The sequence below is a fragment of the Malus sylvestris genome, chromosome 15 (assembly GCF_916048215.2).
Source record: "Malus sylvestris chromosome 15, drMalSylv7.2, whole genome shotgun sequence".
Taxonomy (NCBI): Eukaryota; Viridiplantae; Streptophyta; class Magnoliopsida; order Rosales; family Rosaceae; genus Malus; species Malus sylvestris.
The window spans coordinates 12,753,623-12,772,407 of NC_062274.1; the positions used below are offsets into that span (position 1 = coordinate 12,753,623).

The following is an 18,785-nucleotide window of genomic DNA, read 5'->3' on the forward strand; positions in this document are numbered from 1 at the left end:
CTCGCAGGTTGGCCCTTTTACTTAACTAAGTAGTATTCCACTTGCCTCACGGCTCGGCTTGCTGGATCCGCTTCTCTATCATGTCTACTCGACTTGCCTCACGGCTTGGCTCAATTTTTCTATCGGCTCGGCTTGACAGTCGGCTTGGCTTGCTGGTTCGGCTCGGCTTTCTGGGTCAACTTGGCTTGCAGAGAATGTCAGAGCGCAACTGATATGATCTAACCAACGGTCGGATAGATCTCCACTAACCAACGGATATGATCTAAAACAATACTTACAACAAATTCACCTGATCAGAGCCCAAGCTATCCGAACACGAGGAAAGACCCTCATTACGCGCCATACCGCTTACGTGGACGCCCCTCACCATAAGAGTTCTCCACGGCGACCCCACTGCCTTGCCCACTAAGAATTCTCTCTCTCCTCCGCTTTCTTTCTATCTGCAATCGTCGGCGATGCAAGAACCAGAGCTCCACGATCTCTCCGACGACGCCGATTACGCCGCGTCGCTGCAACACGTAAGCGTTTCTCCGGCAACGCCAACTTTAATTCATCGTTTCTGAGTGTTTAGGGTTAATTATTTTGGGGATTTTGGTCGGTTTGATTTGGATCAGGGATCGGCGAGCATGATGCGGAGCGACAGCGGGAAGCACAGCTCGTCGAGCGAGCACGACGGCGCCGAGGTGGTTTTCTTAAAAGACAATGTCACCATCCACCCTACTCAGTTCGCCTCCGAGAGGATTAGTGGAAGATTGAGGCTAATTAAGCACGGTTCTTCCTTATTCATGGTATTATTCATTAATTAATGATTGATTAATTAAAGATTATCGCTTGATTACTGATATTTCTGTTAATTATTGACGTGTTTGGTACGGTTTAATTTGTAGACATGGATTCCGTACAACGGGCAAAACTCGAACGCTAGGGTGTCTGAGAAAGGTTTTGTAGATTTAGACCTTGAATTTTAGTTGTTAAATTTGTTGAATTTATTTATTTATTTAATTTTGTTTTGTGGGTTGTTTTTGTGGTGGTGTAGATAGGAATCTTTATACCATAAGGCCAGTGCCATTAACGGAGGTCCGGTCGATTCGCCGCCACACTCCGGCGCTTGGATGGCAGTACATTATCATCGTTTTGGCTACAGGTAAAACAACTTTATCATGATTTGTAAGGCATAATTAGTAATTATATGTGGTGTTGGTAACAGTTTGTTCGGAAACTTTAGTAGAATATTGTTGTCTGCAATTTGGTCGTGTAATAAGTAATTCGAATACTCCTCTTAGGAGCTTGTGTACATGATACTTACTATTTGGAGGGCAAGCCTCGGGGGTTGCTTTGTTAGTCGTCCCAATGTAGTGCAATCCCAATCCGAACAACCAATTTGGAATTATATCTAGTAGTAGAAGAAAGCAAATCAGGTTAAAGTGCAAGACTTTAAATATATATTCTGTAATTTCACAATTTTTTCGTAGTCCAAGTAAACAGTAATAAATGCTAGATATTGTACCGTGTAAGAACAATTTGTACATACAATTCAAGAAAGTAACTAGATATGCTAAAAAATCTTGTAGTTGTCTAAAGGTTAAAAGAAAAGAAATGGTGGTAAGTATAGAATCGGGTTTACTGTTTCTGCTGCTTGGTACCTTCGTTTTGCTGCTTGATTTACTTAGGCTTACATCTAAACCTGTATACTCTTGTATGTTGTTTTTTTTCTTTTTTTGTATTTGTATATGTGGTTTGAAAGTGAATTTTTGCAGGACTTGCATTTCCTCCTCTGTATTTCTATAACGGAGGAGTCAAAGAGTTCCTTGCTACAATAAAGCAGCATTTTTTTCTTGTGAGGTTGGTTATTATTGTTAATTAATGTTATAATACCTTTCGAAACTTAAGGTCCAAAGATGAAAGAATCCTTTCGCTACATCTTCTAAATCCTTATTTTCCAATTAAAAAGTAGGTGGTCCAGAATTTTCATTCTGTTGAATGTTTTCAGGTCAGCTGAAGATGCAAATGTATTTCTGGTGAATGATTTTCAAAATCCTCTCCAGGTATGCATCATTTGAGCTAAAGCCGAAATGAAACCTCCTCTTTTTTTTATTTGTTTTGTCAACTTTGGTTTTCTTGATGATACTATCAAGCTGGAAACTGCAATATTTTTCATGACTTATTTGTTTCTTCAGAGAACTCTATCGTCTTTGGAGTTGCCTAGGGTGCTTTCTGTTGCAAGTGGGCAATCTACATCAGTCTCAGTTGGCGAGACCTTTTCAGATCAAAACCAGGAGAGACCAAGTGGGGATGTCAATCAAGAAGGAAATATAAGCATTTCTCAATACAGTGAGAGGCAAAGGCAAGGGGTTCATGATCCTGCACGAGATCTCTCAATTCAAGTGTTGGAAAAGTTCTCTCTTGTGACCAAATTTGCTCGAGAAACAACTTCTCAACTTTTCCGTGATAATCATAGTAACGGATATGGTGCTATAGAAAGGAGAAGTAATAACCAGCCTCCCATTGATTACCCTCAGAAGGCATCCCATCATTCAAATAGAGTCCCTGAGAAAAGTCCTGTCCCCCCAGATTCCCTGGAGGTAAACCTTCCATTTTATCAAGTTACTTAATGCATTTTGGGAAAAACTGTTTCCATCAATGCTGTCAATTTATAAATGAACTCAAGGAAGTTTTCTGGCTTGGTGCCAAATTGCCAATAGAATTCGTGGATAAAAGGTTTTAAGATGTAATTTAAGCTTAGTCAAACATACAATTTCCTTCGAATTATCGGGTCCATTGTATTATGAATATTTGTTCAAATTGGCAGTTTGATAAAGTATCAATGGAATGGGGAAATCCACGACAGCCACCTTTGGGCTCTGATGAGGTGATGATTTTTCACTTTTATAAAAAAGAACATTTTGGGTAGAGCTGGAGCTGCTAGAAATGTGTTGCTGTTGTCATATGGGTTTGTGTAAGTTCCATTTATTTTTGCAGTGGGAAACCTTCATGGATTCTGAAGGAAGGATCGTCAACTCAGAAGCTTTCAGAAAGAGAATATTTTATGGGGGAGTTGAGCACAAACTACGGAAAGAGGTTTCTATACTGTTGTATGTTGGAAACTATGACTAAGTACTTTGTTTGAATATGCATTATCTCATCAGTATTCTTAATTATGATTGTAGGTCTGGCCATTCTTGTTAGGATACCATGCATATGATTCAACAGATGCTGAGAGGGAATACCTTAGGGCCGTTAAAAAGTCAGAATTTGAAACTGTAAAGAAGCAATGGCAGGTTGGTAGTAGTAGTATTGTATATTTCCACTAAGAGTCTAAGACACACACACACATTCTCTCTCTCTCTCTCTCTCCCCCTCCCTAACATGCACAAAAATGCAACTGTCCTGAGGAGCTTGATTAGGTGGCTTATGATATGTATTTGTATTTTCCTCTGCAGAGTATCTCTCCGGAACAGGCCAAAAGGTTTACAAAATTCAGGGAGAGAAAAGGCCTCATTGAGAAAGATGTGGTATCATGAAACTTGCGGGATTTATTTTGAGCTTTCAACTTCAGTGATGAATTATTGCTGTTTTTAAGTCTGAAACTGTTGTAATTTTCTTTAGGTAAGGACTGACAGATCTCTCTCCTACTATGACGGGGACGATAATCCAAATGTGAATCTGTTACGCGATATACTCTTAACGTACTCATTTTACAACTTTGATCTTGGTTACTGTCAGGTGATTACTTCTTCTGCTTAGTAGATTCTTGCTGCAGTTGGCTGCATAAATTTACTTTACGTTTAAGCAAAACACATAAAGCTCAAGTAAAATACAATTTTACCATGCTAACATAAAAGTTTGGTTTGGGATTATCTCACGATATGTAACCATATTAGCTCTGTGGTTTATACACATTTGTCATATATGTAGTTATGATATTCATTTGGGATATAGCTTTCTCCTTCCTGTCTGTTGTGGTCTTGTTTGTAAAGTGAGAACAGTATGTTTAAATAATGACCTCAACTCTGAATGTAAGTTGCCTCAATATGTAACTTCGTAGCCCCAGTTCAGTTGTGATAGCTGTGTACCATCATTGTATGATGTATCTTTCTTTTGTCCTACAGGGTATGAGTGATCTCCTGTCCCCAATTTTGTATGTAATGGAGGATGAGTCTGAATCGTTTTGGTGTTTTGTTTCACTGATGGAGCGCCTTGGGCCAAATTTCAACCGTGACCAAAGTGGCATGCACTCTCAACTTTTTGCAATAATGAAGGTCTCTCCCTTATCTACCTTTACATTGCTTTGCCAGGACGAAATAGTAGTTGTGTGTTCTTAATTCATTCTAAATCATTGTTGTTGTAGTTGGTGGAGCTGTTAGACGCTCCGTTGCACAATCACTTTACTCAGAAGGACTGCTTGAATTACTTTTTTTGTTTCCGCTGGGTTCTAATACAATTTAAAAGGTCAGGTTCCACACTCCGTTCTTAATATTGATTCATTTATGTATGCGTGGTTGTATGTTTGTGAGAGTTACTATATAGTTGATTATTACAGTGTTACTGTAAATTTCTTTCACTCCACTTTTCCTGATAGAGTTTCATCGCATATCTATTTCTAGGGAATTTGAATTCGACAAAACAATGCGCTTGTGGGAGTTATTATGGACACATTATCCGGCCGAGCATCTGCACCTGTATGTCTCTGTGGCGATATTGAAGCGACACCGTAGTAAGATAATTGGGGAGCAAATGGACTTCGACACTCTACTGAAGTTCATTAATGAACTGAGCAGTCATATAGATCTTGATGCAGTGGTCAGGGACGCGGAGGCTCTGTGCATATTTGCCGGCGAGAATGGTGCTGCTTCCATTCCGCCTGGAACTCCACCGTCATTGCCCGTTGATGATGTTTTATTGTACCCTCAACAAGAACTAGACGACATATTGTAAATGTAAATTCCCATTCGAGGGAGGATTCATCGACCTTAAACTTCTACATATTGGAAATCTAATAATTGCTTTTCGCAGACAATAAGCTTCTCAGTTTACCGGCAACCGTGTCTTTTATGATGTATCATGTCAATTTTATGATACATACATCTTTTGCCACCTTTTTTTTTTAATTTTTAATTTTTAATTTAATACCTGATTAACTTGTGGTTGGTAGTGACTAGTTTTGAGTTACGTCTTGGAAAATAATAGTATTTAGGTTATTTTTTGGTTTTCTTATAGGTTTAGGATTTGAGCATAGCCCGTTAGTATTAAAGTTAGAGTTAGTTTATTATAAATAGCATACTTATTATTCAGTCGATAATGACTTAGGGGGTGTAGTCAAATTCGGATTTGGGAGGATTTTAAAAGACTTTAAAATCCTAGTGTAGTCAATTAAAAGATTTTAAAGGATTTTAGAATCCATTCAAATCTGTGTAGTCAATTAAAGGATTTTAGAATCCTTTATAATCTAGGTGTAGTCAATTAAAAGATTTTAAAGGATTTTAAAATCCATCCAAATCTAAGTGTATTAAAAAAATTAAGGGCTTGTTTGGTATCCTATTTAAATTTTTTTTATAATTTCTCAAAATATTTCTTAAGAATTTTTCTTGAAAACAATTTTCTTTAAAACTCAAAAACTTGTTTGGTATGTGATTTAAAATTTTAAAATCTTACAACTAAAACTGGACAAAAAGATCCATAAAAAGGGGGTCGAGAGAGAAAGAGGAGAGAGGAGGAAGGAAAGTAAGAGATGATTGGAGGAAAGAGAAAGAAGTGAGAAGATCATAGGAGATAGAGAGGAAGAGGAGTGAGAGAAATAATCGAAAGAATGAAGAGAACGGATTGGAGGAGAGACAAAAAATGTTAAACAAAAAAAAGAGAAGGGGGAGAGAGAAAGAAGAAAAGAGAGATAGATTCGGAGTGAGAGGGGAGGAGGGAGAGAAAAGAAAGGAGTGAGTTTAAGTTTAAAAATTCTAAAAACTTACTTTTTGTGTTTTTAGATAATAGACTATATTTTTGAGTGAGTCTTGAGTCTAGTTTTTGAAAATAGTCCTACCAAACAAGTTTTTAAGGCCTAAAACTTGAAAATTGTTTTTGAGTTTAAAAAGTTGGATTCAAGTAGAATACTAAACAGGCTCTAAGGTTTTGGAGGATTTCAATAAGTTGTGGATTTTGTGGGATTTGAGAGCCAAAAGTATATATAACCAAGACTAAAAAGAATACAACCTCACCCCTAGAATTTCAAATCCTTCCACCACCAGCCATTCAAATTCTTTAAAAATCCATATGAATTTTGTAGGAGTCTTTGATCATCTTTAATCCTATCAAATCTATCACTTTTAAAATCCTTTAAAATCTTAATTAATATGTAGCCCCTTCGGTTCAAGCAACCTTCTTAGCAATTCTGTATTTTTTTATTTAACAAAAGTTTTATATATTCAACTTTATGTACCATATTAGACTTTTTATTGCTCTAATCAAAAGAAGATCATGGCTTCTTTTTTGCTAATAGGTGAGCTAGAGAAAGTCGATTTATAAGAGAAATTACATCGACGTGGGCAAATCCGACTCTGCTGAGACATGGGTGTGAACTTAAGGTTTTTTAGTCAAAATGGTCTCTGAGATTTGCATAATTCTTCACTTTGATCCCTAAGATTTGAAATCAATAGAAGTGGTCTCCGAGATTGTCCATCATCAATCATTTTAGTCGTTAGGTGAAAAATTGTGTTAAGTAAGGACCAAAATGACAAAATTACCTTCAATTTAATAAACAATAGGCCAAAATGATTTGATCAAAATTGAGGGTATTTTTATCATTTTATTCTTATTTTATAGAGACTTTTCACGGAATGACCAAAATGATTAATTGTAGACAAACTTAGGGACCAATTCTATCCATTTCAAATCTCAAGGACCAAATTGATGAGTTATGCAAATCTCGGGAACCATTTTGGCTAAAAAGCTGTGAACTTAATAAACGTGTGTAAAAGAAATTAAATCATGTCATCATGCGTGTGTTCAATGTGAGAGAAACTGACATGCAATGAGATTATGCTATTATGCTGATGTTTCTAATTGATTAGGGAGTGTCATGTAATTTAATTAGTGTCATGCAATTTAATTTTCTCACATGCCAATACATGATTAATTTTGTGATTAATTTTATGATAGTGACATATTGACATGATTGTCGTCAAAAAGTTCTTTCTTGTGTCTACGAAAAAAAAGGAGGGAGAGAAAGAGAGATGATCACATCAACATGTGTAACATTATCAATCATAGTGCAATGATTCATTAAGACTCATGCAAAAGAAAACCTGATAATAATCACGGGTATTAATTGTACGAACAAGGTGGCTAAAAAGCCTATCCATGATCTCAATTCTGCACAACTAATGTCGGTGACTATTGTTAGTTTTTCAATTGCTGAGAAAAACAAGCACTAGATACTAGAGCAGGCTAGCTAGCTCTGAATTATTATGAGGTTTAAAGTACCTATATAACAGCTGCTACGTACACTTCCTAAAGTATACAAGTGATTTTTTAATCAAATAAAAGAAAAGGGTCCATGTAGCCAATGAAAGGCTCATCATCAAACGCAAACGCCGGATTGAAGTTTGAACTGCAGCTAGGCATGTAGTAGTGCAGCTCCCTTGGAGATTCTATGTCCACATCATAGTAAAAGCAGCTCTCTTCTGTAGTACTGGTAGTAGCAAATATGGGTCCATCATTCGGCTCCTCGTGATGTTGATGATGATGATCAGAATTGGTGTCTTTTGGACTTCGAACAGTACTACTGATGATCATCGGATTATCAGCAGTAGCGGTGGCAGTGCTCGAAGTCTTACTCGTATTGATTTTGTTTTTCTTCTTGGTGATATTGGTGTCATGGTTTGAGTAGTCTGTCATAGAGGTACCTTTTCTTTTGCCTCCAGCTGGGCAGCAGCTGGTGTTCTTGTTCAAATGGGTATTCCAGTAGTTCTTCACTTCATTATCCGTTCGGCCAGGAAGCCGACCAGCAATCAGTGACCATCTATGTACGTATATATTTTATAGCAAAACAACTGAAGTAATTAATTTAGGTTAAGTGATGAATTAATTAAAGTGATGATGCTGATTAGTTGACGATTAATTATATACCGATTGCCAAGAAGCTTATGCATGCGGATGATGAGGTCTTTCTCGTCTTGGGACATGTCTCCGCGTTTGATGTTAGGTCTCAGGTAATTCTTCCATCTTAGCCTACAGCTCTTTCCTCCCCTCTTCAGACCTGCATGCATGCATGTGTACATGCTTGTGTTTATGAGAGAGAGAGAGAGAGAGAGAGAGAGAGAGAGAGAGAGAGATTGAGAAAGAGAGAGAGATAGGGAGCTAGTTTGATGATTAACTAAGTAATAAACTAATGAACCTGAAAGCTTGGAAACAGTTGCCCAGTTGCCTTCACCATGGGTTTCCACATATTGTTTGAGAATCAAGTCCTCTTCTGGCTTCCACCAGTTCTTCTTCGGCCGTGCATTTCCTGCTTTCACAACTGATGATCTTTTGTTTTTGGCCATCACCATGACGAAAAATCACTATCACACACAGCTGAGACACTAATATATATCTGGTTCGATATTTTAGTTTTTGTGAGTCAACCTGCTAGCTAGCTATATGCGTGTGTGTATATATATGTGTGTTATTGTAGACTAAAGAAGGTGAAAACTGCGTACGTGCGTAAATGAATGGTAATGGGAGGCCTCTTTAATTTTCTTCAATTAAATTCCTCCTACTTTAGCTTTTTCTTGAGTCTTGAGTCCTTAGCAACCCCACGTCTCCTCCTGTAAAAGAAAATCTTGCTTCCCACTGACTACTACAAATTTTGGCTAAGATTCCAGAGAGAGAGAAAGATGGAAAGACACAGTGACCAGCCGATAGAACAGTAAGTACTATAAGTACTAGGCAATTCAGTGTAATTCACGTATCACCAGTTTTAGTGCGTATCCACAACAATTTTTTACCAAAGAAAAAAGGGCATCTACAATTCTACGTGTGATATCTTTCACATAGAGATGCACGGGTGGTAACCAGTTCATCTTTTAAAGCTTTGGCCACGTGGGTTGAATGCCTTACCCTTTTTCCCCTTAATTTGCTAATCATCTCATATCATTGTAGATATGTAAACTTTGGTGAAATAAATACTCACCAACACATTAATTTTCAACATATTAGGGTTTACGTGACAGTCTTACAAATCGTACAATAGCAAGTGACTCATCAAAACAAGTAATCAAGACTGACGCACGTAGACATTTGACGAAAATGAATTAAGAATTTTTCTTTAATAATTCTTTAATTAATTTTAATTTAAATCAAACAAATTAGTTGATTTAAATTTAAAACAAATGAAATGCCGAATCGGAGGAGATTGGCTAAATCATGCCAAATTAAGGATGAAATGTGATTTATTTGTTTGATTTAAATAAAAGATTATGTGATTAAATCAAGGATTTTTTTTATGAAGTCAAATAACGAACCAAGTCCAAATCAAGTGTTGGATATTTCGTCAATTAATCAAATCCAAAATCAAGACCAACTTAAGCCTTAATCAAGACTTGCATCACCTATAAATATGAGGCTCCAAAACAAAGAAAGGCTTCCCTCAGAAACACATTCTCACACTCAAACGCTCAAACTCCGGAGCACTCTACATGCACTTAGAAGACTCAGAAAGTTCTCTGCATTCTTCACCACACTTGTGGAGAACCATCAAGCACCACCACACGTGTCAGTTCCTATATTGCCTCAAGCCAAATCCTTGCGGCATTCATGGATTCGAGAACAAGTCACTGCGACCCTCGAATCAACAACTCTGCTCATAGATTTATTTAATACAAAATTTGTTCTATACACGTGTTCTTGTTTTATTTGTAGTAGGAAATTTCGTGTTTACAATCATTTTTGGATACTTTAAGCAATTGTGTTTTGCAGTTTTAATTTTTAACTTAGGCTTTTTAGCCAAAATGATCTCTGAGATTGGCTTAACTCCTTGATCTCTTTGATTTGAAATCGATAGAAGTGATCCTTGAGTTTGTCTACTATCAATCATTTTGGTCATTCTTTGAAAACTTTTATTAAATAAGGACCAAAATGGCAAAAATACTCTAAATTTAATAAACAATAGGCCAAAATGATTTGACAAAAATTGAGGGTAATTTTGTCATATCTTTATTTGATGGAGATTTCTCACGGAATGACCAAAATGATTGATGGTGGACAAACTCAGAGACCACTTCTATCAATTTCAAATCTCATGGACCAAAGTGCAAAGTTATATCAATCTCAAAGACCATTTTGACTAAAAAAATTCTTTAACTTATATGAAAAAGATTGAATTGTCAAACTTAGGTGTCTTTAGTCAAAAGTAGGGCATTTTAATTGAGTCATTAAAGATGTTTGAATTTTGTAAAGATGTTTGGATTTCAATTAGGATGATTCTCTTTTAATTTTGTAAAGATGTTTTGGATTTCAATTAGGATGATTCAGTTCATTCCACAATAAAATGTGGAACGTGGTATTTATGCAACTTAAAATATCTTAATAAATTCATGGCCAAAATATGGTTGGCGAATGTTTTTGTGAATTTCACACTTCACACTAATATAATGTTATCAATCTACTCATGTTACTCTTAGTAATTTATGAATTGATAACATTACGTAGCTCACAATGTCACAACAAAATTAAACTACTACAGTGAGACTAATTCAATCAAATATTGAACTCAACGCAAATATATACTGTCCTTGCAATGAAATACTTTGAACTTGAAACCCATTTTACTCAAGTAGAGACAAATACGAAAACAAACAAAAAGTTGTTCATATTTAAAGAGTTTGATATGAAAATTGGTATGAATTGATAAGAAGGGAAAGGCCCCACCATCCACAAAGGGTGCATCTTTAAACGAGGAGGGCCAACTTTTACTTGAAAAATGTATATGGTGCGTGTGATTTCTCTTATTTTCTTGCTAATTCTGCCAGTGCAAGGACCACCAAATAGGTAATGCGTTATATGCTATATGTTAGGGGGGGGGAGTGACATGACCATTCGTCTGCAGAAGCATGCACATGCTCTCTACTCATACTCCGATCTTCCCCTGGCCCTAGCTAGTTTCAAATCAAATGTACTTGTACATAAATTTGCTTTACGGCCAGATACGATCGATGATTATTTCTCCCTTTTCAGTTCCTTGCATTCAGCAATTTATTATTTTTCTTTTTTTTTGGACAACCAAAAACAATCATGCCCCTCACCATTAATTGCACTATGCAGCTGATAAACTACCAATACTTGTCTATCTTACTAGTTTACTCATACATTGCTAATGATATTATTCAAACATACAACGTTACATAACGATAATTACATGAATATTTATAGCTTGATCTGGAAAGTTTGCCAGCCAAATATAAGTACTACAGCTAGCTAGCTTGCGCAGTTTGATGGGAGTTTGGTCGTAACATTCTCATGAAAGTACTGCTAACAGCTAGTTAATGCATTATATTCTCTGATAGTCGTTATCAGCTTGTAAAGTTCTCCACCATCTCGTGTTTCTTCTGTTGTGATCTTCGTACAATAATATAAATAAATTAAGACCAATGAGGGATAGAAAATGACAAGGTTTGTGTGCGCTACAATCGTTTGGGTTAAATCTTCAAAATACATATGGTGGATTTCCTTTATGGAGGGCCAAACCCTAGCTATCAAAATTTTATTTGGTTTTAATTTAACTGAATTTATAGAACAATTATATTTATAGCATTTCTCATATATATATTTATGGCTAGGTTGCTTAACTAATTCATAGCAATGATTGTTCTTTATGATTTCTGCAACCTTTTGAAAATCATACATCACTTATCTAGGGTTGGATTTCTACTTGTGGCGGCAGCCGAAGTATAGGATTATGGGTTAATAATTTAGGGTTTTGATCATTTTAAATTGTACGGACTTAACTTTGAGTCTAGCTAAGTTGTTTGAGTTATGCGGTTTTTGCTCGGCATTAATTTTGCTATTTTGAGATTATTACTTATATTGTTATATTTTTTATATCTTGTCGACCACTTTAATGTATTGTTAAAATTTGTCTGATGAATATCTTTTTCATATAAAGATAATTAAGTAAACATTAAGATGTATGGAAAGCTAGAGTTGCATGATCTGAATTAAATTTTCGTGATATGCATGCATGCTTGCGGAACCACGCACAGATTTCGATATATTGTACATGTTTTTACACGGAGATCATGAACTCGCTTTTAAGCTGGCATGTTGGGGAATTTTAGCTAGATTACGATTCCTTCACCATCACCATCCCATGCATTATTTGCACAATCATATTTCACCTTTTTCGCTTTTTTTTATGTTTCCTGTAGAAGCAGAAATCACACATAAATCTTGCCTCTGCAAAGTGAAAGCAAAACCCTCCAATATTCCCTATATCTACCAATATCAAAGATTCAAAACCCACCAACCTCTTGCCTGCAAATAAATGAGCTTTTAATTTAAATATTATAAATTAATTCCCGATCGATCGACCAATGAAATACATATATATGGCTAAATTCTTAACGGGGACTTAATCACTTGTGGTATCACTTTGTCTCCTAATAATTCTTGGTATAATATTGGTCCCTACCTAGCATTGTTCTTACTTTTCCAATCATTGAAGTAATTAATTAATTAAACCAAAAAAAGCTGTAAAAACAGTAATAAACTGAAGATTTAACTAACCTAGAAACAACTGAATAATATTAAGCCAAGGGGTTCCAAAAGTGATTAACATAGATGAATGTTCTACTTCAATGAGTGAAGTGTTCTCATTGAATGAAAGAGTAACAATCGCACTGCACTAATTGAAGCAGCGTTATGATTGCTTCGTTAAGGAACTATCCAACGGGATTAGGGGATTTGCAGCCATCATTCTGCATTGTTTATTCCAATCGAGCCTCTCAGCATCATCGGAATTATATGTCAAACCTGTCCCGGGGCTTTTCTTTGGTTTCGGAACTGTAAGCGTTTTTTTTCTTCTTTAGTATCGGAACCTATAAGTGGAATCGATTCTGAATTTTCGGAAATTTATGAGCGGAACCCATCTTGTATATGCGGAACTGTATATGGTTTGAGCTTTTGGGGCCGAGTGTATGGCGCAATGTTGGGCTAAGCTAAAAGGTTCCCAGCTTCGTTCCATTAAACAAATTAACTGGGCCAACAATTACTGATTTCTAATCATGTCCATGTTTACTTATCCAACGCCTACAATTTTACAGGATCAATCTCTAATGTCATTAGACTATTGATTACTATGAGGTGGTGACAAGAGAGAAATAAAACACCAAAGGAAAGAAAAGAATATATTTCCCATTGAATGATTTGTCTGGAGGAATAAATCCTCTTTTTATAGACTTCATTATACCATTTTCAGAGAGTTGTGAGACTTCTCTGAATGATCTTATCGTTTCATGATAAGACACATCACTTATAGAAGGTATAACCTTTATGATAAGTCATACATTTTATCACACCCTTTGGTTAAGAGTATATCACACTAGTAGAAAAAACACTTTGCGTGACGTAGGTAACTTTGTCGCGCAAGGCCAAAAATCGTTGCCTAAGGGTTTGCGCAACGCAACATTCGTTGCGCCAAGGCAGTGACAGTAGGGTTTGCGCGACAAAGAAGTAACATACTTCGCGCAAAGCCACTTTGCGTGACGCACGTCCTATGTCGTGCAAAGCCACTTTGCGCGACGTGGGGCATGTGTCGCACAAAGCCACTTTGCGCGACGTAGGACGTGCGTCGCGCAAAGTGTCTTTGCGCAACGTACTACTTCATGGCGCAAAGTGGCATAGGTGGCTTTGCACGACGTAGGTATGCATCGCGCAAAGTGGCTTAGTGGCTTTGCACATTGTAGGACATGTGTTGTGGAAAGTGGCTTAGTGTCTTTGTGCGACGTAGGCATGCGTCGCGCAAACCCTTTTTTTTGGTTTCGATCATATTTTTTTTTAATTTTTAATAAATATAACTCCGCCTATGTAAGTTTACATTGCCGGTCCCAAGCCTGGATAAAGGAGGAGGGGGAGGGCGTCAGGTAGTCGACAGCCGGCACTCCATGATCACGTCGAATCCTTATGAAAATGAATCCATAACAAAATCGCGCTAAAGCTAGGGCGTCACCCGTAAGTGGCGCGCTGTGTGGCCCGAGCACAGTGATAAGTGAGCAAGGGTCGCTGTATCTTCATCGGCACCCGGATGCAGTGTTAAATGAGCAAGGGGGCCGTAGAAACTTCTTTTCGAACGACTCCACTCAAAGTTGTTTGGGAGCATATGCTCCTATCAACTTTACACGGGACACACAAAAGAAGTACTTTGATCCTATTAGACGGGGGAGGGTGAAGAAGCTAGGACAGAAGGGTAGAGTTCAAGAGAGCAAAATGCGTTTAGGAACGTGGAATATAGGAACCTTAACGGGAAAATCTATGGAAGTAGTGGAAGTTATGGTGAGGAGAAGGATAAATATTATGTGCCTACAAGAAACTAAGTGGGTTGGTAGTAAGGCAAAGGATCTAGAAAACTCAGGGTTTAAACTTTGGTATTCGGGCACAAATAGAACGAGAAACGGTGTTGGCATCATCGTGGACAAGACCTTGACACAAGATGTTGTAGATGTCAAGAGGGTAGGAGATAGAATCATGGCAATCAAGATTGTAATAGGACAAGAACTTATCAATGTGATTAGTGCGTACGCACCTCAAGTAGGGTTGGATACGAGTTCGAAGGAGAAATTTTGGGAAGACCTTGGAGACTTGGTGCAAGGAATTGCTCAGACGGAGAAGTTATTTATAGGAGGAGATTTAAATGGACACGTGGGCAGGGAGACAGGCAACTATGGAGGTTTTCATGGTGGCCATGGTTTTGGGGAGAGAAATGAGGATGGGGAAGCTATCTTGGATTTTGCAATGGCATATGATCTCTTCTTAGCCAACACCTTCTTTAAGAAGAGAGAAGAACATGTGATCACCTACAAGAGTGGGTCGTCAAAAACACAAATAGATTTTCTTCTAATGAGGAAAGGGGATCGTATAACTTGTAAGGATTGCAAAGTTATACCAGGAGAGAGCGTGGCTAATCAACATCGCTTGTTGGTGATGGATGTACATATCAAAAGAGTGAGACAAAAGAACAAGACTTGGAAGTGCCCAAGGACTAGATGGTGGAATCTAAAAGAAGAAAAACAAGCCATTTTCAAAGAGAAGGTAATCACCCAATGTGTGTGAGATAGAGAGGGGGAAGCTAGCCAAATGTGGGATTCCATGGCTAGTTGTATCCGAAAAGTAGCAAAAGAGGTATTAGGAGAGTCCAAGGGCTTTGCCCCACACCAAAAGGAATCTTGGTGGTGGAATGAGGAGGTACAAACAAAGGTGAAGGCTAAGAAGGAATGTTGTAAAGCCTTATACAAGGAGAGGACCGATGAAAATGGTGAAAGGTATAGAAAAGCGAAGCAAGAGGCGAAGAAAGCTGTCAGAGAAGCTAAGTTAGCGGCTTACGACGATATGTATAAACGACTAGATACCAAAGAAGGAGAGTTGGATATCTATAAACTAGCTAGAGCAAGGGAAAAGAAGACAAGGGACCTAAACCAAGTGAGGTGCATCAAGGATGAGGATGGAAAGGTTCTTGCTACAGAGAACGCGGTTAAAGACAGATGGAGAGGTTATTTTCATAATCTTTTCAATGAAGGACATGAAAGGAGTGCTTCTTTAGGGGAGTTGAGTAACTCAGAAGAGTGTAGAAACTACTCTTTTTATCGTCGAATCCGGAAGGAAGAAGTGGTTGTAGCTTTGAAGAAGATGAAGCATAGAAAAGCAATAGGCCCAGACGATATACCAATCGAAGTGTGGAAAGTTTTGGGAGAGACAGGTATAACATGGCTCACTGACATTTTCAATAGGATTTTGAAAACGAAGAAGATGCCAAATGAGTGGCGAACGAGCACTTTGGTGCCTATCTACAAGAATAAGGGCGACGTACAAAATTGCATGAACTATAGGGGTATTAAGTTAATGAGTCATACAATGAAGCTTTGGGAGAGAGTCATTGAGCATAGATTGAGGCAAGAGACATGGGTTTCGGACAACCAATTCGGGTTCATGCCAGGGCGCTCAACCATGGAGGCAATCTATCTCTTACGAAGATTGATGGAAAGATATAGAGATGGGAAAAAGGATTTACACATGGTCTTTATAGATTTGGAAAAAGCGTATGATAGGGTCCCAAGAGACATTCTTTGGAGGATTTTAGAGAAGAAAGGAGTACGAGTAGCATATATCCAAGCTATAAAGGATATGTATGAAGGAGCAAAGACTGCCGTAAGAACTCATGAAGGACAAACCGAAAGCTTTCCCATAACTGTAGGATTACATCAAGGGTCATCCTTAAGTCCTTACCTTTTTGCGTTGGTAATGGATGAGTTAACAGGACATATTCAAGATGATATTCCTTGGTGTATGCTTTTCGCAGACGATATAGTGTTGATAGATGAAACTCAGGAAGGGGTAAATGCAAAGCTTAACCTTTGGAGAGAAGTGTTGGAATCTAAAGGTCTTCGCCTAAGCCGATCAAAGACAAAATATATGAAGTGCAAGTTCAGTGCAAATGGAGGCCAAAACGAGTTAGGGGTGAGGATCGGAGATCAAGAAATACCAAAAAGCGACCGTTTTCGTTACCTAGGATCTATCTTGCAAAAGAACGGAGAATTAGATGGAGATCTCAACCATAGAATACAAGCTGGGTGGATGAAGTGGAAGAGTGCATCTGGTGTGTTGTGTGACCGCCGTATGCCACTGAAGCTCAAGGGAAAATTTTATAGGACGGCAATAAGGCCGGCGATGCTGTATGGCACAGAATGTTGGGCGGTGAAGCATCAACACGTACACAAAATGGGTGTAGCGGAGATGAGGATGCTTCGTTGGATGTGTGGGCACACGAGAAAGGATAAGATTAGGAATGAGGATATTCGGGGTAAAGTAGGAGTAGCCGAAATTGAAGGAAAGATGAGAGAAAATCGGTTACGGTGGTTTGGACATGTGCAAAGAAGGCCTACTGACGCTCCGATTAGAAGATGCGACTATGGGACAGAGGTTCAGGGCCGAAGGGGTAGAGGAAGACCTAGGAAAACTTTGGAAGAGACTCTAAGAAAAGACTTAGAGTACTTGGATCTAACGAAGGACATGACACAGGACCGAGCACAATGGCGTTCCAAGATTCATATAGCCGATCCTACTCAGTGACTTGGATTTTCCAAGTCTCCAACCGAGAAGTTTTCCTCACTCGGAAAATTAAGGGAACACTACCCCAACCTACATGCTCCACTCAGAAAGCTTCAACATACAAGCTTCAACAAAAGAAAATTCAAAGAACTTAGCGAAGAAGGCTTTGGTGTATTTAACACAATACGTTGAAATGAAGGAAAACTTATTTATTGATATCCCCGATAAGCTACAAATATGTACATATACATGAGTCAAAATAAACAAACAAGATGGAGCCTTCACAAAGGTTGCTTAGGAGAAGTCTCAGCAGTCGGTAGAGCCCCAGAAAGAGAAGGCATTGAAGGGGGATCATTCGGAGCCTCAGTACTGGACAGAACCCTAGAAGGAGGAGGCATCAGAGGTTGATCATTTGGAGCTTCATTACGCGGTACAGCCCCAGAAGACGAAGGCAATAAATGCCTTTGGAACAAACCCACAAATCTCTGATGATCAAGTAAAACCTGACCATCAGTTTCCTTCATCTGGTCAAGCTTCATCTTCATGTTTGTAGCATAGTCATGTGCGAGCCGGTGCAACTGTTTATTCTCATGCTTGAGCCATCTAATCTCCTGTTTGAGACTCATCACTTCGGCCGCCAATGATTCAACTTGGCGGGTTCGAGCAAATAGGCGTTGGGCCATATTAGACACAGAACCTGCACACTGAACACTGAGAGCCAGCGAATCCTTAACAGCTAACTCATCAGACCGTTTGGAAAGTAGTCTATTATCTTTGGGAGTGAGAAGGTTCCTGGCCACCACCGCAGCGGTCATATCATTCTTCATCACGGAATCCCCAACGGTAAGAGGACCAGTAGGGGAGACGAAGGATGGGCGCCATATGTTGTCTGGAGAAGGCGGGGCTGCCTCTTCAACAAGGTTCAAGTCAAAACGACGGTCGGAGGGGCCAGACATTTTCAAAGGTGTTGAAGAAAGAAGAAGTCGGACAAATCAAGATCTTAGAAGTGCAAGAATGGAGCTTCTACTGGTGGAGATTCAAGTGTGCTTTGGAACTTAATGCCAGCCCCTTTAAAAAGCTGCACTCGACGGAGCTTCAGACATCGAAGAGGCGCCTGCTCAGAAATCAAAGAGGCGTTTGCTTTCTCAAAAGTTGGGCTGCTTAGAGACCACGAGGGTGATCTCATAAATCGAAGAGGTGTTTGCTTTCTCAAAAGTTGGGCTGCTCAAAGACCATGAAAGCCGATATCAGAAATCGAAGAGGCGCTCGCTTTCTCAAAAGCTGGGCTCCTCAGAGACCACGAGGGCCGATCTCAGAAATCGAAGAGGCACCTACTTTTCCAGCCTTGTCAGCACCTGTCACACGCACACTCAGCTTTGCGGAAATTATGGGTATTCTGTCGAAGACTTCTGGGGAAGTAGAAAACACATGAATCTTACTGTCCAATCACCCACTTCCCACACGCAACAATAGCTCATGGGTACCACAGATAACTTTGC

The 18,785-nt window shown here is 38.5% G+C and overlaps 2 protein-coding genes across 2 annotated transcripts; one reads left to right on the top strand and one right to left on the bottom strand.

Moving 5' to 3' along the window:
• The first annotated feature begins 350 nt into the window (after positions 1-350).
• Positions 351-5,020, top strand: LOC126604592 (uncharacterized). The gene is made up of 15 exons (XM_050271883.1): positions 351-518; positions 615-788; positions 888-939; positions 1,037-1,144; positions 1,758-1,842; positions 1,991-2,045; positions 2,178-2,582; positions 2,810-2,869; positions 2,980-3,078; positions 3,168-3,278; positions 3,441-3,512; positions 3,607-3,723; positions 4,110-4,259; positions 4,349-4,449; positions 4,605-5,020. Exons 1-15 carry the CDS (start codon positions 456-458, stop codon positions 4,933-4,935), a joined length of 1,983 nt encoding a protein of 660 aa, XP_050127840.1. The 5' UTR covers positions 351-455; the 3' UTR covers positions 4,936-5,020.
• Positions 5,021-7,226: 2,206 nt separating this feature from the next.
• Positions 7,227-8,627, bottom strand: LOC126604834 (transcription factor MYB82). Its single transcript, XM_050272149.1, has 3 exons — positions 8,387-8,627; positions 8,119-8,248; positions 7,227-8,011 (listed from the first exon to the last, which is right to left on the bottom strand). The coding sequence occupies exons 1-3, from the start codon at positions 8,538-8,540 to the stop codon at positions 7,522-7,524; spliced, it is 774 nt and encodes a 257-aa protein (XP_050128106.1). The 5' UTR covers positions 8,541-8,627; the 3' UTR covers positions 7,227-7,521.
• Between the last annotated feature and the right edge of the window lie 10,158 nt (positions 8,628-18,785).